Below are 26,110 nucleotides of genomic sequence, written 5' to 3'. Positions count from 1 at the left end.
TCATCGGTCCATATTTCTTCAAAAATGATGCCGTTAAGAAAGTAACAGTCAATGGAGACCGTTATCGTGCCATGATGACCGACTATTTAATGCCTGAAATTGAAGCTCGTGATCTCGCTGACATTTGGTTTCAACAAGACGGCGCCACTTCTCACACATCGCATCAAACAAAGGCTTTAATGAGAGAACACTTCGGTGAGAACATAATTTGACGTTTTTGGCCAGTCGATTGGCCACAAAGATCACACCACAGGAAAAAGTCTAACGGTGTGATATCACACCTAACTATACACTTTTTCTGTGTTTTTTCTTTAAAAAAGTAGGGAACCTCGAAATGGAAAACCCCTTATATTCCATCATATAAAGTGGCGACGCCTCGCCACGGCCTATATCGCCGCGCCAACAATCAGGTTAACCCGCAACTATAAAACGTTATGACGACTGTCAGTATGTAATGCATTATTTGACCAAGGTTTTTCAAGAATGTTTCGCCAATGACGCCAGATAATTACATGCATAGTGAAGAATGAATTGATTGAATGAGTGAATGAGAAGATCCCAAATTTAGCTATAAACTTAAAAATTACACCTAGAGAGAGTATCAGTAGTACAGTCTTCGTTCTATGTTTCAGAAGACGTTATTTAAACTTTAATACAATTCATTGACTATGGTGTACATTGTCATAATAACTGAAAAAAATTATGTAATTGTAAAAAAAAAACGTCCCAAAACTACCATCCACATTCGTTCTATTAACATTAGTGAAGTACATACACCTCGACAATTTGCATATCATAACCAGATAGCCTAATAAACTTTATTTATGCCACTTGCACAAGGTCTTCTTGGCATTTGATATCACACAAACTAGGTTTTTTGATATTTCGCAAATGAATAAAATTATCGATAGCATTCGTTAGAAGTCAAGGTCTGAGTCTAAATTAGTTAAAAAAGTATGTATTCAAAGAGACTACCTCGTTGTTATCGACCTTTAAGAACATAATATGGTAGTACGAGTATTGTATTAAGCCGCGATAACGTGGGTCTTCGGTTTCACTGCAGTACAAACTATACACGAATATTTCCTGACATAAACACTTTGAAAAATGAACTCCAAGAAACATATTAATTCAGGTAGATACGTGACTTCAATAAATTGCAGTAGCATGTGCGTAGCCTGACAATGCGCCGATAGTGAGCTAAGCTTAGGCTGTACATAGTCGTGTCTACCTATACGTATGAAAGACAAAAGCATGCCAATCACTAACCGCCACTCATTATTCTTATCCAACAGGTCCGACGATTTAGACGAACAATCGACCGAGAACCGCTCCACGTCGATCTTGAGCACGCGGCAGTGTATTGTCTGCCCGATCCGGACTCGCTCCGTCGGGTCCGTCACGTGGCGGTCCGACAGGTTCTTGATGTGGATGTATCCGGACAGACCGTTGTCCAACCGGACCCGGACTCCGGTCGCCTGGCCCGGACATGCGCCGGCGTCGAAGTGGTTCCACACCTAATTGATCATATAAAAAAATATAGAAAAAAGTGCCTGACACTTCATCTAGTTTTTAATCTATGGAGCAGCGTCCCTATCTACTCAGTAGTCTGTGCTGTCTGGTGTACAACCAAAATGGAGGTCTAGTACCCACTTAAATATTTTTTTGCCCATAAACCTAACTGGGATTTTTCTAGTAATCGAGTATATTTAAAAATTATATAAATATTCTTCGTTTATTATATTTTGGTTGGAGCTGATGGTCTTGGCTCTAAATAAAAACACAATATATGAATAAAACAGTTTAAAATAATTATAAAAATTAAAAATAGGCAATGCTCCTATGATTCCCAGGTATTCCTAGTTAGTGTGATCACTTAACAAAAGTTTATCGTTTATCTTTTCTTTCCATAAAAACCAGCCATGTGCGAGTTGTACTTGCGTGGAGAGGGTTTCGTACAATGCCAAAAAGGAATGATAATTTTTTATCTTCTTTCATGAAAAAAATCAAAACTATCGTACAACAATAACAAATATATATATATATACTAGCGGACCCGACAGACGTTGTCCTGTACACCCGTCTTAAATTTGAAAAATCGGTCCAGCCGTTAAGAGGAGTCCACTAACATACGCATGAGCAGGAGAATTATATAATATGGACGGAATTGAGAATCTAAACCAATCTCAAATTCACTGGAACACACAAAAATATCATCACAATCGGTCCAGCCGTTTAGGAGGTAGTTCAATTGTGAATCTAAACCATCCTCGAATCCACCTGAAGACACACAGAAAGTTTCATCAAAATCGGTCCAGCCGTCTAAGAGGAGTTCAGTGACATACACACGCACACAAGAAATATATATATTAAGATATATATATAACAGAGTAAGATTTTCAAGACTTTTTTTTAATTTCCCTATTTGTCCCCCGAAAATATACAGAAATAAGGGTCTTATTTAACGAAAATATATTTATTTACTTTGCACATCTGTGTTTCGGTCACAGGTTTACACCATCCTACAAAATTTCACCTGATTTAGTTCTATGGCTGTGACGGACGGACGGACAAACGTAAGGGTGTCGGTTTTTTTGTACGGAGTCCTAAAAAGCGCCCATCAACAAAACTTTTAATTCAACGACAATAAGTCTTCAACCCTCTTCATAAACATACGAGGGTTATGTTTAATACGAAAAGACATGACGCGAAAGAGTATAATACAGAAATAACGGATGAAATAAAAGACGTTAGTTAAAAACTAGTGGTAAGTGATTTAAGAATCTCACCTCTGACAGTTCCGGGAAGTCATTCTTCCTACAGAAGGGACACTCCCACAAACCAGTCTCATCATTTCGCACCGGATTCGCCTGATCCAACATTTCCCTCTGCGGTTTCCTGTGAGAGATTCCCACCACTGTTGCGAGCACCATCTTGCCTACGAAAAAGGAGTCCGGCGACTCTTTGGTCAGAATATCAAACATCTCCTCATGTGTGGGCGAGCGGTACGATACTCTGAGATCTTTATACCTGGAGTTCAGTTCGGCACGAATATCATACAGCGTTATGCTCTTATTTCCAAAGCCTTGCCGTTCCAATTCTTCAGCGAACGCGTCCAAATCTAAGTCTTTCAATCTTTCAGGGGCTTCGAGAATCTCCTCTAGAGCACCAGCTGGGTTTGCGTCTTCATCCTCGTACTCCAGTGCATCAACAGCCATTTTCCTTGCCCATTCATAAGTCTCCGGGTGCACCCTTGAACCATCCAGGACTTCTATATATGCTTCCGTACTATCGCCCAAACTGCTTGTATCTATCTTGATGAATCCAGAACAGTTTATGAACACTTTGGGCCCCATGTGACACACTGTGACTAACTGTGTTCGGTTTTCTAACTTCTGGTTAGTTTGTTTGAAGAGTTTGAGTAAAGCTTGGGCCTTCCTGGGTCCTAGACCACACACAAACTGCAACAGCTCCGTCCCCCGACCGGTTAGAACAGCTTCATTCACATCAACACCAACTTCATTGACTCTATTGACGAACTCTAGTTCTATACCCTCTAGTAAGTCCTCTTTGGTGATCTGGTCCTGTAGCGGATGATACCGCAGACATAGAATCTCTTCATCAGGGCCGCACAGTTGTGATATTTCCATGAGAGGGTCTTGGATGAGTCGCGCTTGGCATATCGCTTGTCGGAGTATGTCGGGGTATTCTCTGAAGTCATTCTAAAAAGTTATGTTTAATGTTTTTTATCTATAAATGAGAACTAGCAATAAATGTTGTACATACTTATAACAAAAATATTACACAATATTTTTTTTAGAGTTTATACTGGGCATGACATACTTCTTGCATTTTTTAGATATTTTTTTTTTTTCAATCTTATAAGTATAATAGAATAGTTCGATAGATAAAACTATTTAAGATATCGAATTATTTTGTCCCTCTCTGTCAAACATTTAAAACTCAACAAAAGTAACAAAGCAGTCTGTGTAAGTTGTCATTTCAGAGCAATTTAAAGAGACTTTGTAAGCTAAAATTATCGATTATATTCAAATTATACTTTTGTTTTTATGTGTTCATCAAAAGGATCTGAATCTGGCTCAATAAAAGTAAATTTCAAATTGCAACTAACGCGCACAAATTAAAATCCATAAAGGAACGGATTATACGTTTCGGCCTCAGTTAGTGTCTTGTTGGTGTCAGTGCATCATTAACGTAATGGGTATCATCCTATCATCACGTAAACAGTTAGTCTATGGAAGGTTGGCATAAACAATCTGTATAACTTACCCGTCCCCGAATACTGTTGCTGTAGATCTTGCTGATGTGATTGTCAGCTATCTCTATCGGTATCCTGGGGAACTGCTCGTCTTCTATGAGCTGCTGCACGCATTCGGACACGTCCGCCTTTATATTGAGAGCCTCGCGGGACTCACCACCTATTACGATCACGTGGGGCTTCTTACGGAGAATAAACCTGAAATAACCGATCGAGCTGAGAATGTAGGCTGGCTTGAAGTATTATGGTGTTTAGGTCTGAAGGGCGCCGTAGCTAGTGAAATAACTGGGCAAATGAGACTTAACATCTTATGTCTCAAGGTGACGAGCGCAATTGTAGTGCCGATCAGAAGTTATGGGTTTTTAAAGAATCCTGAGCGGCACCGCATTATAACGGGCAATGCGTATCAATTACTATCACCTGAACCGTCATACTCATCTCGTCCCTTATTGTCATAAAAAAAATAAAGTATATTTTTTTTTTATTGGGGGACTTCCCTATAAATTTTAGGATGTAACAGTAGGTACCTCCTGAGTGCGGTGAGGTCGGCCTCCTTGTTCTCCCGCTCCAGCGCGTCGAACGCGTTCCGGCGGTATAAGAGGTGCGGCAGACGGAGGTGGTCCGTCACCTCGCCGCCGCCCACCACGGCGCACGCGAACGCGCAGTGTGCGCGGTCGGGCACGTACGCGATGGACACCACGCGGATACCTGCGGGCAAACATGGCGTCCTTTCAGAGGCTATCATCATAATATCATCAACCGGAAGACGTCCACTGCTCGACAGAGGCCTCCCCCAAAGATTTCCACGACGATTGGCCCTGCGCTGCCCTCATCCAACGTATTCCGGCGATCTTGACCAGAGCGTTGTTCCATCTTGTGGGGGGCCTACCGACACGGTAAATGTCGCCATTTGATCACTTCACTGCCCCATCGGCTATCTGTCCGTCAAACTATGTACACTATAATAATAATTATGTATGTAGAGCAATAATGATTCGAAAATTAAATCTTTTGAATAGGCATATTTCTTTTACGCTATCGTGAATTTCTTTTACGAGCTCGATTATAACAATTGCAGTTTTAAATTTTTGTGTCACCAAAAAATAAGTAGCAATAAGTGTTCATATGTAGATTAAAATTGGCTAGATTTTATACGAGGAAAATTGAAGCACCCGTACGTCTTAGCACTGAACTCTCAAAATTATTTTAAAATTTTAAATTATTTACCAGTTTTAATTTAATTATTTACCACTTTTAATTTAATTATTTTCACATCAACATTTGTAAAAAATCGAATATAGTGGAGTAGTAGAAGTTACGACAGAGCCATTTTTTATAAAACATTTAAATTTATTTGTAGAAAGTGCCTGAACAGTAGCTAAGACTATGTATACACTTTTATAACAATAAAAGTGTATACATTTACCCTTAAAGATATTATGTATCTAATGAAGCGTACTAGAATTACTTACAAGCTATCCCTAATTTTTAGTGTTCTAAGAGCAAAAAAGTGACGATTTTCGTCAACGTACATTAAATTTTCATAAATGTACTTTTTTTTATTTTTATTTATTTTTCACATGGAAACAACAAACATATCACAAGAATTTAACAATATAGGGAGAGATAAAATATAAATATAGATGCGTCCTAACACATTTTTCACAGATGTAATAATAACAAAGAGAAAAATCAAAGGTACATTATAAATACAATACAGTCACAAACGCAAACATTCACAGCAATAATTAATTTGAAAATATTAAATATATCCATAAAATATAAAAAATTAAATTAAAGTTGGGGCAACGATAACAACGATTTTAATTCTAAACTGTGTCTGAACACAGCTGGGGAGCACGAAAATATGTCGATGTCAATAAAACAATTTTTATAAATTTTACACATCCTGTGTATTGGCGCCCGAAACTCAATGTTTGTTCTTGGGGATGATAGCTCAAAAGTAATGCATGAGCGGAGAGACCTCGCTGAGGCGTGAAAGCATACGAGACTGAGGAGCTCAGAAGAAGTCAGCTCACCAGTACATATCTTCTTTAACGTTACACAGTCTGTTATAGTGCGGCGCTGACATAGCTGAAGAAAGTTGTATTCAAGCAACAAATCATAATAGTGGGCTCGGTTTCCTTTTACACGATAATTTAATGTGCATAAGAACTTTTTTTAGAACAGTCTCGACTCTTTTTTCGTGAATCGAGTAAAAAGGATTCCATATTGGGCTTGCATATTCTAGTTGGCGCCGCACGATGTACTTATATAGATATATAAGTACACTTGTCCTTAAATTGCTTGGATACAAGTGTTATGAAGCAGAGCATGCGAAGAGATATATTTAAAATACGGTCAATATGGGTGCCGAGGATTAGTGTGCGGTCTAAATGAACACCCAGATCTTCAATGGTAGAAACTGACGTCAGCTGTTGATTGTCGAGCTTAAAATGAGTCGTGATAATATTTTTATTTCTGGTGAACACTATATGCTTACACTTTCTATATGCCAGATATAATTTATTACGTTTGCAGTACGCATCAAGTCTGTTAAGGTTCTCCTGAATACGGACAACGTCACATGGACAAGTAACTTTTTAACAGCTTTAAATCGTCGGCGTAAAGTAAATAATGACAATGTGTAAAGCACTGAGATATGTCATTGATAAAATTAGTGAAGAGCAAGGGTCCAAGAATAGAGCCCTGCGGTACACCGGATGTCACAAGAACTGGAGACGAACTATATCCATTAACAATTACCGACTGAATACGGTCTCGCAGATAGGCCGCAAACCACCTCAGGAGGTTAAATTTAATGCCGTTGAAAGATAACTTCTGTAAGAGTAATAATACATGGTCAACCTTGTCGAAAGCCTTCTGGAAGTCTGTGTCTATTTATGTTTTACAATCTAAGCCAGTGAAAATGTAGTTGGCAAATACAAGAAGATTGGTAAGAGTGGATTTGCCGGCAACAAAACCGTGTTGTTGACCAATGATAAATTTTTTTAAGCTGGAGAGACATTGACGGTGCAATAGTCTTTCCAGTACTTTGGGAATTGTAGAGAGGATAGAAAGGGGACGATAGTTTTCTATGTCATTTCTTGCTCCAGATTTAAAGATGGGTGTAATGTAGGCCGAATTCCAGAGTCTAGGGAAACAGCCTGTTGACAGGCACTTGTTAAAATAATTTCTAGGGGCACAGAAATTGACTCGTGTGTGTGTTTAAGAAATATTGGAGTCATATTATCTGGTCCAGGGCCTTTATTGCGGTCGTGTTCGCTGCTTATTTCCGCCTGGGAAATGCATACGTGACTAATTAGAACATGCGAGTCATTGACGATACTTTCACCAATGGAATCAGAGAGAACCTCGTTTGCTGAAGGCTCGAAAACTGATTGAAATTACTGAGAAAACATTTCAACAATGGCGTTTGGGTCGCTAGACAAAGTATTTCCGTGCTTCATGATATGTGGATATCCTAAGTTAGATTGCTTTAGAGATGAAGTATATTTCCAAAAGTGTTTAATGTTGCTTTTAAGGGAATCTTCAACAAAATCAATTATGACCATCAAACCGATTATGACATATCTTAAGAAGCATTTTCACTCGCGCTCTTAACAGAGAAAACTCTTGATAATCACGAGGATTTTTGCTGACAACAAACAGTCAATGTTTATTTCTTTAAATTTTTCTTTGAGCGACTGTCAGTGACTCAAGTGTTTCAGTTTATAGACAGCCACTTAACGAAATATTATATTAACAATACCACGGTTCACTCGCAGTAAATCTATGAAAGTAAAATATAAGAAATATACATAATTTATTTAATGTCACTTACCATTAGAAGCATCCCACTCTTCATCGTCATCATCAGACACGCGCGACTCATACGGCGCCACTTTCAGCCAGTCGTATAGCCGACGGCGACAGCATCTGGTTTAACATACATGTAGTGTCTTGACATCTAGTCAAAATAAAATATGTGTTTACAATAATTGTCACTGTCTAGACATCGACAGTGACATTTACCGTTCGTTCACTAATTAGTCGGGAACGCCCTGGGTATAGTGCTACTTGCTGAACAACGGTTGTCTCACCTGCGGCAAATGCAAGACATTACAATACATACCTTACTTTAATTACAAACTGCACTAAGTACCTTCACACATTAAATAAATATGTTGTAGGCGTGGATTAACAGTGGGTAAATCCCATTTACTCCAATACCAGGAAGAAGGTTTAACAAAAGTGAAATATCGTCAAGTAGTATACGCAAGCGCTGTTAAGTTTTATTTTTGAAAAACTACAGCCAACGTGCGGAGGTTCCTTGAAATATGGTTAAAATAACACTTGTAGATCATAACAAAAAAGATTCGGTACAATAATCATGTTTATCAATTAAATATTTTGGAGTGATGTTTTGGCTGAGTAAATAATTATTTTAGGCAAAAAGTACTTTAAACCACCTTAGAGGTCAGCAGCACTGCGATTTCTTTGATATTCGCAAGTGAACATACGCAGAAGTGATCACCCACCACCAGGCTGGTTACACTCGTTTGTCCTCTCAATCCCTTTAGAAAGTGTACTCACTTAAGCACGTACTCCTTGGACTCCTGCAGCAGCAGCGCTTGTAGCTCGCGCCGCAGCTCCGGCATCACGATCTTAGTGAGCGCCAGGGTGACGGCCTCCGCGCGGAGATCGTTCCACGCCTGCACGGTCGCGGCAAACTCATCCTGACCAACAACATTGACGGTCAATTACATGAACTCCTTTATTTTGTAAGGTCTCTACTAGCATAACATCAGTATTAAAGAATCAAATAATAAAGTGTAAAACTATCCCCAATATCAGTGCCGTGGACGTGGCGTTAGAACTTTATCAGTAAATGTAATCTCAATATATGGAACAAAATCTTTATACATATATTTCTTCTGTGCGTGTGTTTGTCACTGAACTCCTCCTAAACGGCTGGTCAGATTTTAATGAAATTCTATGTGTGTCTTCAGGTGGATTCGAGAATGGTTTAGATTCTCAATTCAGTCCATATATAATTCTCCTGCTCATGTGTATGTTAGTGAACTCCTCCTTACGGCTGCGCCGATTTTTCAAATTGAAGTCGTATGTACAGGACAATGTGTGTCGGGTATATAAATCACCACCTAAAAGATATTTTAGCAACAATTCTGTAGGTGCACACTCTTTGAGTTTTGCTCGTATTAAGATGCATTGTAAACAACAAGCAACTTTCGTTTATAGTGAAGCTACATAATGAAGATGACAATACCTTCTGATAGAGTTGCTTCAGCTCCTCAAGATAGCTAGGACCGGTGTTGCCCTCTATGTTCTCACTGATGCTGAGCTCGAGCAGCTTGTCCTCGGCTGCTATGCTCAGCTTCAGGAACTGGTCACCAGTTAGATCTCGCACCGGTTTCTTCTTTAAATATTTCATGCTGTTGAGGTTGAAGAAATGTTTGTAGAATTTGTATTATGTATGGTATAAGTCAGGTGCAAAAGGTTTTGCATGTAAACTTCAAGGTTTGGAAGCTTTGCACTCTATGGATATCCCATGATTTAATGGCTGAGCAAAAATAACTGCATCCAAAGTGATCCCGTCCAATCATAAAAAAAATATAATGAAGCATATGATGTTATAGTATAGTTATTCGCCGTATAGAATGTTGTCACTGGTGAATGTTTAACCTTTTGAAGATTTCCCTACGAAAGTTAATAAAAGTCAAAGTATTGATAAGGAAACTGTTGTTATTTTATTCGGCAAATCGGGGGCATTATCCTACAGTAACTCTTGAAAACCAAGTGGCGATCAATTACCATTATGTGAGCCGTGCGGTCGTTTTTCCTCCACTTCCTTAAAAAAAAACATGACACACAATCACCCTTCCCCCCATTATTATTTTTGCAGTCCCCCTAAAAACGTGCATGTATTTTTCACGGTCAAATTGCACGTAGTTATGCAGAAAGGGCTCAAACACCACTTTGGTCAAAATAAATTAAGTATGTATGTAAAGAATGAGTTAAGTATGCCATCATACTCCTGAAGGTCGAATCTGTAAAGTGAAAACCCTATTATTAAAATGTATACGTACTGAAACTGTTTTTTATTTGATATTTATATGAATAAGATTAAAGCTGGAACTTCAAATGCCTATAACTCAAAAGTGGCTTTGTGTGGTTTGAGTCCGTTCTGCTTAACCACGTCCAATTGATGTAAAAACGCAGAATAACACGCGTTTCAATCCTACAAAAAGAGTTTTATTTAAATTTATAACACCCGCGTTAATCAATAAAGTACTAAATGAAGGGATAATTATTTACGACGGCAGGTGGAACATGGAGCATGTATTGCTCGGGTACATAAGGCCGCCGCGTACCTGAAGCAGGCGTGGCTCTCGTCGATCTCCTTGAGGCCGCGCGGCGTGGGCCACACGCTCACCGTGGCTCGCTCCCGCAGCGCGTCCCGCAGCGTGGACCGCAGCAGCGGTTCGCGGGCCAGCTGCACGCCGCACATGTACACGGCGCGCCGCACCGCCTCCGCCGCAGAGCACCCCGCCGAACGCGCCGTCTGCGACAGGCAGTGTGAATATCATGTCGAAATTGAGTTAAGAACACAAAACTAGTCACGTGATTCATATTAGCGCACTTACAAAAAATGGCAGCCCTACTGTCACTCTCTAAATGACATCATGCCTTAGTAGCCCAGCCCACATGCATGGAATATATATTTATATGAGGTTGGTAGAATTTGTACCTCCTCAGGCTAGAATGCAGTAATTTATGATTGATTATCCAAGGGGTAAATAGATGCTTTTTAATAATGAAAGCTAGGCGGACTCTCGAAGCAATTTAATGGTATATACAAATTTTCGTAAACGAGTTGAGACAGCAGCAACGTGATATCTGAAACTTAATGTTTCGTCGACGACTATTCCAAGATATCTCATTGCGTTAACTCTTTTAATGTGGTCACAAGTGCATTTTTGAGCTGGACGTCTTATACAGTTTGTACTGTGAATTTTAAGATTCTGTTGTTGGCTTGGTGATGAAGCAGAAGTCTTATAAAAGCATTGAAATCTCAGCATTTTGTAATGGGATAAACATTATGTCATTCATATATATAATAAAAACAGGGTAGGACCTAAAATGCTGCCCTGTGGTACGCTGAAGGATATTGGTCTCAGGTCACTAAGTTTATCACCAACTTTAACACATTGGCTTCTATCCGTCAAATAGCTGGTAAACCAATCCAGTATAATTCCTCGGAACCCGTATGCTTCGAGAATTCGCAGTAGGATGGGAATTGCAACTGTATCAAAGGCTTTCGATAAATCTAATAAATAACAATAATAATAATAAATCTAGAAAAACTCCGACACAGGCCCTTCCTTCGTCTAAATGGGCGACAACAACTTCTGTGAGAAGAGTCACTGCATCTTCTGTTGACTTGCCCCTTCTAAATCCAAACTGCCGATTTGCTATAAGGGAGTTAGAATCAAGGTAAGCGACTACTCTTTTGTTCACAATGCGCTCCAATAGTTTTGAGACAGACCCTAATAGTGAGATCGTCCTGTAATTACTGGGTTCCATCGTCGATTCACCTTTATGGATCGGTACGACTTTCCATGCCTTAGGGAATGTACTACTTTCAATGCTTTGATTAAAAATCGCCGCTAGCGTCAAATCATTCATTACCCAAAGCGAAATTAGTTATTTATGCAACTGTTGTGTAATAAGGGATATTAAAACACGAATGTGGGTTGATAGTATCACATGAGTGTTTTAATAACTAATTATCAACAGTTCTTGTATACAAGACTTTATCTACACCCCGAATATGAATCCTCTAAAAGATTCTGAAACACTAGCATACTGCTAAGATAAAAACAGTCAGTCCCAGAAGTAACCTAATATCATCCATTATATTACTGATTATATACAAATGACTAAGTATTAATGAAAGAATTATTTATTTTATGTAGTAATTTACATTTTGTATAGTGCAATTACTAACATTTACTTGAATATTATGTCCTTTTGCACCGTTTAAAATATCCGGCTGTGTGCTGTCAAAACTTAATCGCTCATTTTTTCAAGAAAAATGGCGGGGATTCGAATAACCTACTTTTTTTTAAGGCTCGCGACGCGTGCTGGTAGTGTGGAAGGCGCGTATTTGAAAATGTTCTTATTTTGAATTTATTGAGGTACCACGCGTCGAGCAATAAGAATGTGGCTGTCTGTTGAAACTCTTTATGCATGAAGGGATCGAAAAAAAACATAGGAGTGTTGTTATGAAATTCAGTACAAGATTACAACACTCGTTTGGATGATGTAATGGTTATTAGGACAGTGTTTTAATGCTGGCACTAAGCTAACTATTTCAGAATCTGTAATAGAGGATTTTAAGCATGAGTGTAGATAAAAATAATAAAGCTATGATTCTAACCTGTTGGTTCTGTTTTACGAGTGCCAAAAAAAAAATGAAGAAAAGGAACACTCATTAGCGGATGCTGAAATCAACAAATATAAGTTAACAAGCGCGTTACGTGCGCGAGAACTGATCACAAAAACCTGTGGGCGTGGGAAGGGGGCGTGACAGAAGGGCGAATGTGATTGAGTATGTCTATCATGTGCACATATATGTATATGTACAGATATAGTATGGTTATTTTTTTTAAACTATGCGATATTTTTTTTTAATATTTCGATGTTAACTATGGAATCGAAATTAATATGCATATACTTTTTGTCTTAATCTTGAGCGTCACTAAACTTACATTACACTCTGGTTTTTTATTAGACATAATCAATGATTTTATGTATTATGTATGGTTCCAATGTAACTTTATAAAATACTCACATATTCCTGCGCAGCTTCCAGTGGCGGTACGGGAGCCTGTTCGACCTCATGCCGCTGGTAGTTATCACGGACGTTCTCCGCAAACTGTTCCGCCGTCAGACCGAACTTTCGCACCAGTGGCTCTGCACACAACACATTACTTATTAATACACAAGCAAAAACGTTTGTAACCCTTCTCTCCAAAGGTCTGAAAACTGCCGACGGGGTGGGCAGTAGCACAGTTCTTGTACGGGCCAACGCACGTACATTTGTTATTTCAGCACTTTTACGGCACATTCATTAACTTAGGTCATTTAGACTGTCAGTTCGTCATCGGTAATCAATCACGCCGCGCGTAACTCATTTACATATGATTTTAAAAATTTATCAGTTTATTTTATCTTTTTATCAATATATCATTTTTACAGCCAGCAAAGACTTATACTTCTCTCGGACTTATCATTAAAGGTGTAACACATACAGTACTATTATAGTCATTTACTATCAGACCGGATAGAGCAAGCTAATTGACAGATCCATATAAAATAAAAATTTACATTATTTGAAGCCATTGGACATTAAACAAGTGAAAAATCTTAATTTTTGTTTGGATTATCATACGCAGAAAATTTTCATCCATTTGTAAAAAAAATCTTTCTTTTTAATAACCATTCGTGTGACTCTTTATTTTTATGTTCTATTTCAAAGTCAAAGTTAAATAAACTTTATTTAATTATGCTTAAACTAAGCGCTTTTAAATCGTCATTATAAACATTCCTTTAGACGGAAGAACAACTGTTAAGTCTAGTACAGATATTTCAGATTCATGAGAAGACTTTTATCTACACACTAAGCAATTACGAGGTAAAAAAAGAAACCCACCGCCTATCTTAAACAATTATCATATTCAGAAACGAAAAGTCTACTGTAACCTACTCATTAAGTATTAAACGCACACACACACACACACATTTTATTTCTATTTATTATTAATTATTTCATTGGTCATTGGCATTTGTCGAGGAATCACTGACCGCGAAGATACAGTATTAACTAGTTTCGTGGTCAGAGGTTCACCCATTTTAATATCACTGCAAAACCGTTTTCCAATGTTATTATTACTACAATTAACGATAAAAAGATGTTAATAATTAGTATTATACAATAAATATTGTACATTTAGTAAATTAAGTTACGTGCAGTGAGTGTAAGAAAAAGATGAAATAAAATAATATTATTATTATTATTATATCAGATCGTCACCGCCCAATGTTGGTATACCTACCAAGCACAGTAATATAATTAATCACAACACCTATCCTACTCGCCACCACAAACCTCCAATTGATGTCCACTGACAGTTTCAGAACCATCAGGTGACGAAACAAATATGGACAAAGTAGGCATTTCGTATCCGTAAGAATATTAATTGCAATTAAAATTTAGATTAATGATAATCTAAAATCTAAATAATCATGCTACCATTAGAACCATCAAGCCATTACATTAATTAGCATAAGGGGCCGTTCATAAATTTCGTCACACGTTAAGGGGGAGGGAGGGGTCGTCCAAGTGTGACATTGTGTGACAAGGGTCGGGGACGGATCACAAATTTTGTGAAATCACATTTTTTTTAAAGGCGTCGTCACAAAATCACGAAATAAAAATAATTTCGGAACACTGCTATTATAATTTCATAAATTTCTGAATGTTAAATTGCAAAATATGTGACATCACTCTAGATAGGAAGGGGGTCTCACACATGTGACCAGCTGTGACAAGGACGAGTTGGGGTCAAAAAATCATACAACTCGTGTGATGGCCCCTAAAGCAAGCGCACAAAGAATTTCACTTTGGGCAAATAATTTTATATATTTTTTAATTTCAACCAAGCCTAGCGCTACAGCATTAATATAGTGGTGCGCGGAGGCTGCGCTTGTTAGAATAGTGACACGCGATATGTCAGCAGAAGTGTGAGGATAAACAGTCAATCTCGATTTATTCAACATTACCTAGACCAGCCTTCCTACACAGCTCATAGGGTCCAGATCTGACGGCATATTTGACTTCAGTCGGCTCCTCTTCATCAGGTAGACTAGCCTGCACGGCGGCCGCCGCTTCCTCAGGATCCTCTCCGTTCCTCTCCGCCTCTTCACGAGCTTGCCTCCTGAATTACAAAACCATATAAATATATACTTTCATCTACATCTAGTATTTCTATGCGGTTGTCTAAAAAGCTAAGCACAACTATTGAAATATGGTTTTAGTCATTTTTAGACCCATAGACTTGAATATACTATCGTATTTACGACGTGACCAATTTTGATTTTTCAATATGTGCGTTAGCTAGTAGATTAATATTCAAACTCAGAATACAGAAAAAAATAGAAGGACCGGACTCCAAAAAATCTAAGCGGCACAACGTTTGCGCTCCTCACCTTGAGACATAAGATTTTAAGTCTCATTTGCCCAGTAATTTCACTAGCTACGGCGCCCTTCAGACCGAAACACAATAATGCTTACACATTACTGTTTCACGGCAGAAATAGGCGCCGTTGTGGTACCCATAATCTAGCCGGCATCCTGTGCAAAGGAGCCTCCTACTCGTAAAGGAGGAAGAAAGGTGTTCGCCTTTTATTTTTTCTATAACCTTATATATATCTACAATATACTCCATATTGTCGATGCTGCCAATGGTGCCCGACTTCCAAAATGTGACTCCCGTATTTTATGAGCCTCTAATGATGTATATCACCACTCTATTTCATAACTCAAGTATAAACGTATTTAATTATGTTTTAATACGACTTTACTCACGTTGTTGTCGGTGTCGGTACAGACTAGTTTCGGAGCATCCGGAGGTCCTTCATAAGGGTGAATGTGGTGGGTTCGCGATAAGTATATTATACAGTAAGAGGTGGGACGTTACAATTAAATAATGACTCAGGAAAGTTTTAATATTTTAACTAAACGTATTTAGTAACATTCGCTGTTCAAATGTACACAGTAGACTTGGTGTGTTAAATAGACACTAACTTATCCAAACAGCATATTATTAATGTGTTGGATTTTCTATTACAATAAGAATAAGATGATTATTATGGTATATACGCTATACTTACTTCTTCTCTTCTATCTCCTTTTTCCTCTCTTTGACGCGCTGCAACTTCTGCATTTCTGGTAAGTCGTGTGAGTAGTACAGCAAGAAGTGTGTATGGACATCCCTCAGTTCCTCCGATGTCTGAACACTCTTTAATCTAATGGATTTAAAATAAATTAAATTACTGAATTTACCATATGTACGTAAAAAGTTGAGCTCGTGAGAAGAACATAATATAAGAAACTCAACGGCCACTCTTTTTAATCAAATAGAGTATTTTACAATGGCTGTAATATACGTAACAGATTAGTTTGTAAGGTGCTGCCTCCAATATATGAGTCGTGTTTAAATAATATAAATTATTTCATAAAATGTAATAAATTATTAACTGTATAAATATAAATTATCATATATTGGCTGCATCAACCTTCAGAGCTTGAACTCATTGTTTGTGTAAGGATGCTTCGTAAACATGATGGTCGTGATTACTGTCACAATTACTAATTGCATCCAAGAAATACAATGATATATTAACTACAACAGGTCGACCTACCTTAATAGCTTGATAATCTAATGGTATATTTAACATATTACTTGTTTAATTTACTTAAAACGCTAGATGACGTTTACTTCGTTATTAAGAAATGCTCATTTAAATTGCCCAAACGTGTTCGGCGAAAATGTTACTTACCTATCGATATCTTCATCCTTGATGAGCCTCATGGTGTCCGGTATGGGAGCATCAGGATTCTCCATAACCTTGTCAAGTTGGTACTCGCGCATATTCTCAAACAGCTTTATCAGATTCTCTTTGCGCTGCTTCAGTTGGCACCACTGGAATATTTGTACCATCAAAATAGAACACATGCCCTTTGCTTATACTAAACAGTAAAATGCTTATTAAGGTACGGACAGACGTGCTCAAAAAAAGCATGCTTTTAAGTATGCTTAAAGTTAGCATGCTTATGCAACTGTTCACATTTGCCAGCAATAAGCATGCTTGCTTAAACATACTCATTAGTAAGCATTTCGTGCAATATTATTGTTATATAAAGGAGAATGTGTGTTCCACAGATATTCGTAACTTCGATAATGTGACACAAACAGCAAAGTTTTTTCTTCTCCCCAACGCGACATATTGAGGGTTCAATTTTCGTTTTTATTTTAATTTGACGCAAAAACAGTCACCCGCCGTGGATCGAGATATCAAATCGATAATAGCATTTTAAGCACGCTCTAAATAAGTTTGCTCATTACAGTACACACGTGCTACTAATGAGCACATGCTCAATAAAAGCATGCTTTCGTGCTAGTAACGAGCACGTCTGTCCGTACCTTATTGTAATGAGCAAACTTATTTAGAGCGTGCTTAAAAATCAACCGACGTTTGATGTTCTAGCATGCTACCTGAGGCGCGGGTAGAAGGGGGCGTGCTCCGAGCGCTTCTGAACAGGTTTGCTTATTAGCATGCTATTATCGATTTGATCTCTATCCGCGGCGGGCGACTATGATTATTTTATTGAGTTCTGTATGGATATCACTGTCACTATATCTTTGTACATCCATTTTGTCCAAGAGCCTGGTGCCAAATAGCAGTACGTCTGTCCGGTACATTTGCTTTGAGCATGCTTATTTATGAGTATGCTTAAGCAAGCATGCTTATTGCTGGCAAATGTGAACAGTTGCATGAGCATGCTAACTTTAAGCATACTTAAAAGCGCGCTTTTTTTGAGCACGTCTGTCCGTACATTTAGTTCATATTTATAATCTAGATCACGGCATTGCACGGCAATTTTATTTATGCGCAGCTGTATGTAATGTTACGAATATTAATAAATGAATAAGATCGTCGGTGGCGGATTTCAAATTCCCGAATTCATACGTATTAATTATTCGACACTCTCTCTTACGGTGATGAAAAACATCATGAGGAAAACCTTACACACACCAAACAATATATTGAAAGGTTGTGTGTTAAATGGGGCTACAAGAGGATGAACCCAGGGTATTCACGTAAAATGGAGTTGAATTCTGGGGACGCGCCGCGGAGATTGAACGAGTTTGTCGCCTGCAAAGGCGAGCCGTTCGCATACTAGCTGTTATACCGTCGGACCAATGCGTAAGACCTTTCTTCGTTTCACTAAAAATATTAACAATACCAAGCCTCCTGATACTACAGAAAGGTTTATACGCCTGAGCTCAGTTACACCAGTATATAAAAAAAGAGGCGACACCAGTCAGTACCAGCTGCGACACGCGAATCGCCTAAATGCAGTCCCACATAGCCTGGAAAAAGCTTCCCGCACAATACACGCTATGAACCCTCGGGTTTATAATCAACTCCCGGATTATATCACAAGCGTATCAAATTGTAATACTTTTAAACATAAACTCAAAAGGTGGCTCATTGAGCGCTCGTTTTACTCATATAATGAATTTTTAAATTAATAATTGAATTATTATGTTAAGTATGTATGGCGTGTAATAGTATTTACGAATAAAAACTTGAACTTGAATAGGCGCACAGTAGACGGGTGAGACGAGTTTACAAAATTAATCTAAGCTAAATATACCAAAGATTGTTGAACATTAAATAAGGTCTAAATGCCGATAAAATTAATTATTACTACTTTAGTAAATATCTGTATTATGTAAACACAATGGATGTGTGGCGGTCCTCCACAGTGCGATTTTCAAGGAGCTTTCTTCCTCGTACTACAAAGCTGTGGAATGAGCTTCCTTGTGCGGTGTTTCCGGGACGATACGACATGGGTACCTTCAAGAAAAGCGCGTACACCTTCCTTAAAGGCCGGCAACGCTCTTGTGATTCCTCTGGTGTTGCAGTGTGGGCGGCGGTGATCACTTAACACCAGGTGACCCGTACGCTCGTTTGTCCTCGTATTCAATAAAAAAAAACAATAATGAGTTTATATTGTTAACAGCAACTTATTTGTATTAGAAGAGAGTAGGTATTGATACCTACTTATGTATGATTACAGATACAGCAGCTTCAACACAATGACCGCACCTACCGTAAATCGGATAAGAGAAGTCAATTCCACAAATTAAATTTGAAAACAAAATTTATGAACGATGCGGGACTCGCATCCGCGACCTTGAATCTCGAAATCTTATGTGTCTTGTTCAACACTCAGGGAAGCTCTCTGAAGCCACAACCTGAGAGTCGAACAAGACATACAAGACTTAGTTGAACGATTGGCTCAGTGGAAGAGCGCTCTCACGAAACGCGAGAAATCGCGGGTTCGAATTAGCATCGCTCATAGATTTTGTTTACAAGTTTAAGTTGTGTAATTAATCCCAAAAGTGAGGGTTACCACTTTAAAAAAATAACAAATTGTTTAGAGGAGTTAATAAATATTTAATCTATTTAAATATAAGTTTATTCGTTGGATTCAATTGACTGTTTAAGTTAATTACGGTTTAAAAATAAATTAATGAATAATTGTCGCTGCAGTGTAGTCACAGCTTTATAACATTTACAAATTGCGAGTGACGGTCTGCGCATGCGCATTGCGCCGCTCGATCGCGTAATTCATTAAAGTTCTTGTATTATTATATTCAGTATTGTGTCTTTAGTTGATATTCATTAGTGTAGTGTAGGTAACTTATTTATGAATATTCTTTAGATTATAAGTTGTATAGTAATATCTTTTTAAGTGTTTCATCTAGTGTATGTTTACTGTTTTTTTTTTTTTCACTTTACTTACTCTGTTAATATTAATGTTATATTTACTGAACAAATAATTAAACTAAATAATGTAACGCTAGACTTATTTTCTGATATAGTGTTCCTAGGATTTACACTAGATTCTAAATTGCAATGCACCCATATTGAGATATTATCATCTAAATTAAGTTCAGCTTCCTATGCTGTTTGGAAAATAAGGCAACTATCGGATACCAATGGCTAGATTGGTATATTTTATGTATTTCCACAGCATTATGTCTTACATTATTCTGCTCAGGGTACATCGGCCGATATTGATAGCATTTTCATTGTACAGGAGAGAGCAGTTTCTGCTATATATGTAAGCCGAGACTCATTACGAAATCTGTTTAAAGAAATAAATATACTTACTTGCAGTGCCATCAGAATATATAATATTCTTCTGAGAAATAAAGTTCTTAAATCGTTTCGAGACTAGTAATTTACCTTAGCGTCATATTTGTAGACTTTCCACAGGTCGTTGATGCTCAGCTCGGGCTGCACGTATTCCTTCCTGTAGAACGCTATGAATGGCACCTCCAGGGTCTGGTTCCGCATGAAGTCTAACGCCTGTCTAATCTTTATTACTGTGCTTCCAGTTCTGTAGATCAATATTTGCTTTTTAATTCTCATAGATAAGCTCATATACTTAACCTCGTAGTATTATAGTAGTAGTAATAGTCGGTGCCAAGGCAAATGTAATAGCAGGTACCTACACTCGCCATGCGTGACTTTAAGCGGGATAGCTTCGTCTAGAACCGAACAACCCAAACGGGCAGGCACCGACTTAAACCCTAGCAAATACAAAATAATAGTATTTTATTAATATTAAAGGTGTAATATTTGCATCAGAGGTGTATTCAATTAAATCTTTACTATTTTATACTTGATTGACACAATCGATGAAATTTTATCGATATTCTAATTCCCAGGTATATTTTTGTTCAAACTGAATTCATGCTTTGATGTTATGGAAAAAATCACCTTTTACAACTTCACTGTTTATATTTTTTCGAAGAATCTATTTTGGGTGTTTTCTTTTATAATTCACAATTTTTTCCGTTCTGATCATATACATACTTATAATTTGAAACGAGGACTCCTGCTTCGCGGTTCCAATCAATATATACTACAATATTTACGCCTGGCAGGTTTATATTACAAGGTATTACAATAATTGTAACATTCAAGAAACAACAATGTGTTAGGATATACATTTTAAATTAGTTTGTTACAAGGGCCAATTCGTACATATTATCTTCGCATATAGAATAAAATGTACAGTTTGGCATCATTATTCTGATCTACAAACATAGTTTGTATGTATACTAGCACTGTATATTAAGAAACAAGCTAGTTCTATTCTATTCTATTCTTTCTATTGGCTTCTGTGGAAGGGGCACCACAACTCGCCAATGTCACGCTTCAGTAGACCAACAAGCTTAGAATGTGTCATTTGATCGGTGTAAACGAATTTATAAGTGATTATAGTAATGACCGGTGCCCAGAATCAAAACAGATTTATTTTCTTATTATACCTGAAACAAATATACATGCTGTTAGATTATAATGGACAAACACTGATAATATTACTTATTTAAATATTAATTGTGTTAGTTATAACTTAATATTATTCTGTTTAATATATTTACATAAAGTATTTACAAAAGGAGTGAAAACAAAGGTGAGGAGGCATTTCATGGAGGTGGGGCGGGGGATTTCAGGAGGTATAAAGTTGTACAAGGAAGACTTCATTAAAGGGCAAATAAAGAATAAATGGTCTACATTTCCCTCATCAAGTCCACAGTCACATAGAGAATGGTCTCTAATTCTTAATTTGGCTAGGAATACTGGAGTGCAGAGTGGTTTAAGCGTAACCGGCAAACTGTTGATATTATTGATTTATTGGGGAATCTAAATTTCGGATTACAGGTTGTATATCACCATAAAAGACGCCTTTAGCAGTTTTGGAAACCTGCCAGATGTTTGACCACCTCTCAAACATATTTATTTTCAAGGTGGAGCACAAGTCATGAGAGAAGACTTGAGAATGTTGTTGGGAGCCTGTATGAGCAGCTGACCTGGCACAAGCATCAGCATTTTCATTGCCGATTATACCTGCATGGCCTGGTATCCATGCTAGAGCTATGTTGATGTTGAGATCATAGCACTCTTTCAAGTTTTCTCTTATCTTAAGTATAATTGGAATCCTACTTTTTGGAGTCTGATAATATAATAGAATTGTTTAGGCCATGGGACTTAATAAAAAAAATAGCTTCAATTATAGCAATTGCTTCCCCTGTGAATACCGAAGTGACAGTTGGGCAGCTATAACTTAATACAATTCTTGTGGAGGAGATCCATACTGCAACACCAACTGGGCTCGTGTGTGTTTTAGAAGCATCAGTGAAAATCTTATGCCAATTTTGTAAATCTGAATGCATAACATGAGAAAATGTTTTGTTAGCTTCTATGGTGAACTTATTAATGCCCAGATCTAAAATTATTAAGGGTTGGAAGGTGAGTGCATTGAAAGGCATTGAGAATAGGGGTAATTTCGAAAGTTGAAAAAAGGGGTTAGGGAGTTGAGAGTTCAATAGCTAACTATGGGCGAGACATGATCTCTTATCTTGAGAAATTTGGTTATTGTTGTATAGGCCAACTAATTGATCTAATTTATGCAGCAAAGGGTGATCCCGGAATTCCGCTAATTTAAAAAACAGTTTATTAGCGAGGAACTGTCGACGAAGCGAGAGGGGAGGTTCTACACACTCGACCTGCATAGCATTAATAGGACTAGATTTCATAGCTCCTAATATAATGCGCAAACATTTTGCCTGTAATTTGTCTAACTTATCTAAACCTGCCTTATTGCCTGGAATCAAAACTAACGTGCCATAATCCATGTGGCTACGAATTATGGCATTGTAAAGCAATCTTTGGGCGAAGGGGTGAGCCCCCCACCAAACGCCAGATAATGAGCGAAGGATATTAATATTTTTATTATATTTCATCTATAAATCTACACATATAAATAAAATTGGAGTGTCTGTTTGTAATATTGAAATAACCGTTTTTTACTACATGTAAATGAACATAATATATACGGTACATATACCAAAATAACATTTTTTTAAATTTTTGTCTGTCTGTCTGTTTCTTCCGGCTAATCTCTGAAATGGCTGGACCGATTTTGACGGGACTTTATTGGCAAGTAGCATAAGTAATAAGGAGTAACTTAGGCTACGTTTATTTTAGAAAAATTCTTTTATTTTAGAAAAATTAAGTCATGTTGCAATGTCCAAGAGACGGTCTAACTCTAAAAATAATTTATTTGGCAAAACAAAGTTTGCCGGGTCAGCCAGTTATTTCATATAACGTTAAGGATCACTGTCGGTGCGAAATATTCACACGAGTCGCCAAGAATCTTTATATAAATAATTATCACCTTCTCGATCTCTCCCTGGCCTCTTGTGCATCTGCCTTGGAGACGGGAGGTTTCAGGAATGCCTGTTTGTAAATCCATTCCGCTTCATCCTCCAGCTCGGAGCTGCCTTCTTCAACTGGTGTTATTGGCACTTCTCTGATTTGCATTCTCTCTGGTATATCAGTTTTACGTATCTAAAGAAATGAACAGACTGCTGTTAATATACGGTTTCTATCCACAACTTAGTACAAAATGGTGGTCATGATAAAATAGTCTAAAATCATTTATACATAGAGATATTTTGAGCAATGCACGCACACTAACACAAAGTGTTATACACTTCGCGAGTGTAAGACGTAGCTTGTCACGAACACTAAACTAATATACCTGGCCTGTTTTTTATCGGTTGTCTAACAGCAATAGACTCTTTCCAGACGTATAAATTATCAAAAATTTGAAATTGCTCCTTATATGACTTCCTTGTTAATAATATCAGACAAATGCAATTCGGACTCGACCAATGAAACATTTTTTTATTGCAGCCATATATGTTATTATAGACAGAACAGTTTTCTTATAAGAGCATGCAATCTTTATGATAAAGTTAATTATGAATACGACCTTGACCTATTCAAGACAGCACCACTTCAATTTAGATGTCAGGTAAATAAAAACTTTTAACTTATATAAAGTAAAAGTAGGTTATATTATATTAAATGTAAGCGACTGTACACAATAAAAAGTTATTATTTGTGAAAACTTGTGAAAAGCTTTCTGATTTATAATAGATTAATTTTTAATATGTACAGCTGTAAGTTTTCTAAAGTTGTAAAATAAAATAAATAAATAAAATAAATATTCGAATTCACGTGGTTTTATTATCACCTTGGTGTTATGATCTGTTGTTTTAGCGGCAATATTAATACACACTACGACGGACAGTAGAGTCTTATTACTAGAGCTCTCATTGCTTACCCTTCGCTTACGGAACCTGATGAAAATTGAGCTAAAAAACCGTAACCAGACACTAACCTCATTATCAAGATCTGTGAAGTGACTTCGTTTCAGCTCACTGGGCTCATATATCTCGAATATAGATTTCTTGCTCGGTCTCTTAGCTTTGCCTTTTTTAGTGCGCCTTCTGTCACCTATAAACCATGACAACATTGTTCAAATGAAAAATTAAAGAACTAAAAATTAACAACTTGTTCTGTGAACGGCTGGATCACTTGGCGTTGCGTAGAGACATCGCTTCATTGTGTGTCCTCTACCGCATATATCACGGGGAGTGTTCCGAAGAGCTGTTTCACCTGATTCCTGCCACCGAATTCCACCTTCGCACGACACGCCGCAAGTTAGGATATCATCCTCACCATCTGGATGTGTGGCGGTCCTCCACAGTGCGGTTTTCAAGGAGCTTTCTTCCACGTACTACAAAGCTGTGGAATGAGCTTCCTTGTGCAGTGTTTCCGGAACGATACGACATGGGTAGCTTCAAAAAAACGCGTACACCTTCCTTAAAGGCCGGCAACGCTCCTGTGATTCCTCTGTTGTTGCAAGAGAATGTGGGCGGCGGTGATCACCGGTGACCCGTACGCTCGTTTGTACTCCTTTTCCATAAAAAAAAACTAAAACCGCATTGATTAGACAAGTATAATTTTCAAAGTCTGTTAGATGACGTTTAGAAGTGTATGGAGTTATAAATATGTTCGTTTAAGCCTTCTCAAGACTAAGATTGATAGAGTGTACTTTGAGTTTGCTCAGACTTTACTTAAGAAAAACTTAGCTGAGTATGATGAAGATGCGAACTTGACTTTTTCATTGGGTTGTCTTAGTTTAAGCTCAGCATACCAGTGGAAGGCTCCTTTTCGCAGGATGCCGGCTAGATTATGGGTACCACAACGGCGCCTATTTCTGACGTGAAGTAGTAATAAGTAAGCATTACTGTGTTTCGGTCTGAAGGGCGCCGTAGCTGCCGTAAATAACAGGGCAAATGAGACTTGACAACTTATGTCTCAAGGTGACGAGCGCAGTTGTAGTGCCGCTTAGAATTTTTGGGTATTTCAATCTTGAGCGGCGGTGCATTGTATTGGGCGGGGCGTATCAATTATGATCAACTGTCCTGCTCGTCTCGTCCCTTATTTTCATAAAAAAGCAAAATTTTAGGTGTCATACAACAATAAAAACAAAGCAAAGATTATGGTAAGCTAATACTCAGCTAAGTTTAACGTGAGTCAAGTCTGAGTAAAGTCTGAGCAAAGTCTAAGTAGGCTCTATAGGTCTCAATTATAATCAGGAATAGGTATGGTGAAAAAATACTAGATCTAACCCACTATTATATACCAATATCGGAGTTAGAATATAAAAAATCCTTGAATCATAATATATCCTGCTTATTATTTCTAACGGTGTTGAAAACTGTTAAATATTTAAAAATTATTAACATTCATTTGACTTTCATGAATGAAACTATTTTATCAATCTTAATATATAAATCCAGTGTCCTGATGTTTGTTCCCGATAAACTCCCAAACTAATGAACAGTTTTTAATTGGGATGGAGTGCAGTTTAGTCCAACTTGAGGGATAGGATCATTCTTATTTCGATTTGGGACCCATAATTTATCCAATATTTGTTCTGTATGGACATATTTTCTATAAGAGAATATATTGACGCTCGATTTGACAGTTCTGCAGTGAAACAATTTCATTATAACAACA

General features: G+C 37.6%; 1 protein-coding gene across 1 annotated transcript in view; it reads right to left on the bottom strand.

The window, feature by feature from the left end:
- The window catches only part of LOC126979345 (transcription elongation factor SPT6), a 40,580-nt gene that overhangs the window by 7,812 nt on the left and 6,658 nt on the right, over window positions 1–26,110 (bottom strand). Inside the window, exons 7-21 of the mRNA XM_050828586.1 lie at window positions 24,423–24,538; window positions 23,412–23,584; window positions 20,411–20,564; window positions 16,928–17,070; window positions 16,259–16,393; window positions 15,149–15,303; window positions 13,158–13,279; window positions 10,675–10,865; window positions 9,570–9,735; window positions 8,876–9,018; window positions 8,124–8,218; window positions 4,807–4,987; window positions 4,291–4,477; window positions 2,790–3,722; window positions 1,270–1,517 (exon numbers count right to left, since the gene is read on the bottom strand). Of these exons, the coding sequence (XP_050684543.1) occupies window positions 1,270–1,517; window positions 2,790–3,722; window positions 4,291–4,477; window positions 4,807–4,987; window positions 8,124–8,218; window positions 8,876–9,018; window positions 9,570–9,735; window positions 10,675–10,865; window positions 13,158–13,279; window positions 15,149–15,303; window positions 16,259–16,393; window positions 16,928–17,070; window positions 20,411–20,564; window positions 23,412–23,584; window positions 24,423–24,538 (3,142 nt within the window). The remainder of the gene's footprint in view (window positions 1–1,269; window positions 1,518–2,789; window positions 3,723–4,290; window positions 4,478–4,806; window positions 4,988–8,123; window positions 8,219–8,875; window positions 9,019–9,569; window positions 9,736–10,674; window positions 10,866–13,157; window positions 13,280–15,148; window positions 15,304–16,258; window positions 16,394–16,927; window positions 17,071–20,410; window positions 20,565–23,411; window positions 23,585–24,422; window positions 24,539–26,110) is intronic.

Source organism: Leptidea sinapis, chromosome 3, assembly GCF_905404315.1.
Source record: "Leptidea sinapis chromosome 3, ilLepSina1.1, whole genome shotgun sequence".
NCBI classification, from domain to species: domain Eukaryota; kingdom Metazoa; phylum Arthropoda; class Insecta; order Lepidoptera; family Pieridae; genus Leptidea; species Leptidea sinapis.
The sequence above is the reverse complement of the archived record's forward strand: the minus strand, read 5'-3'. Positions and strand labels throughout refer to the sequence as shown.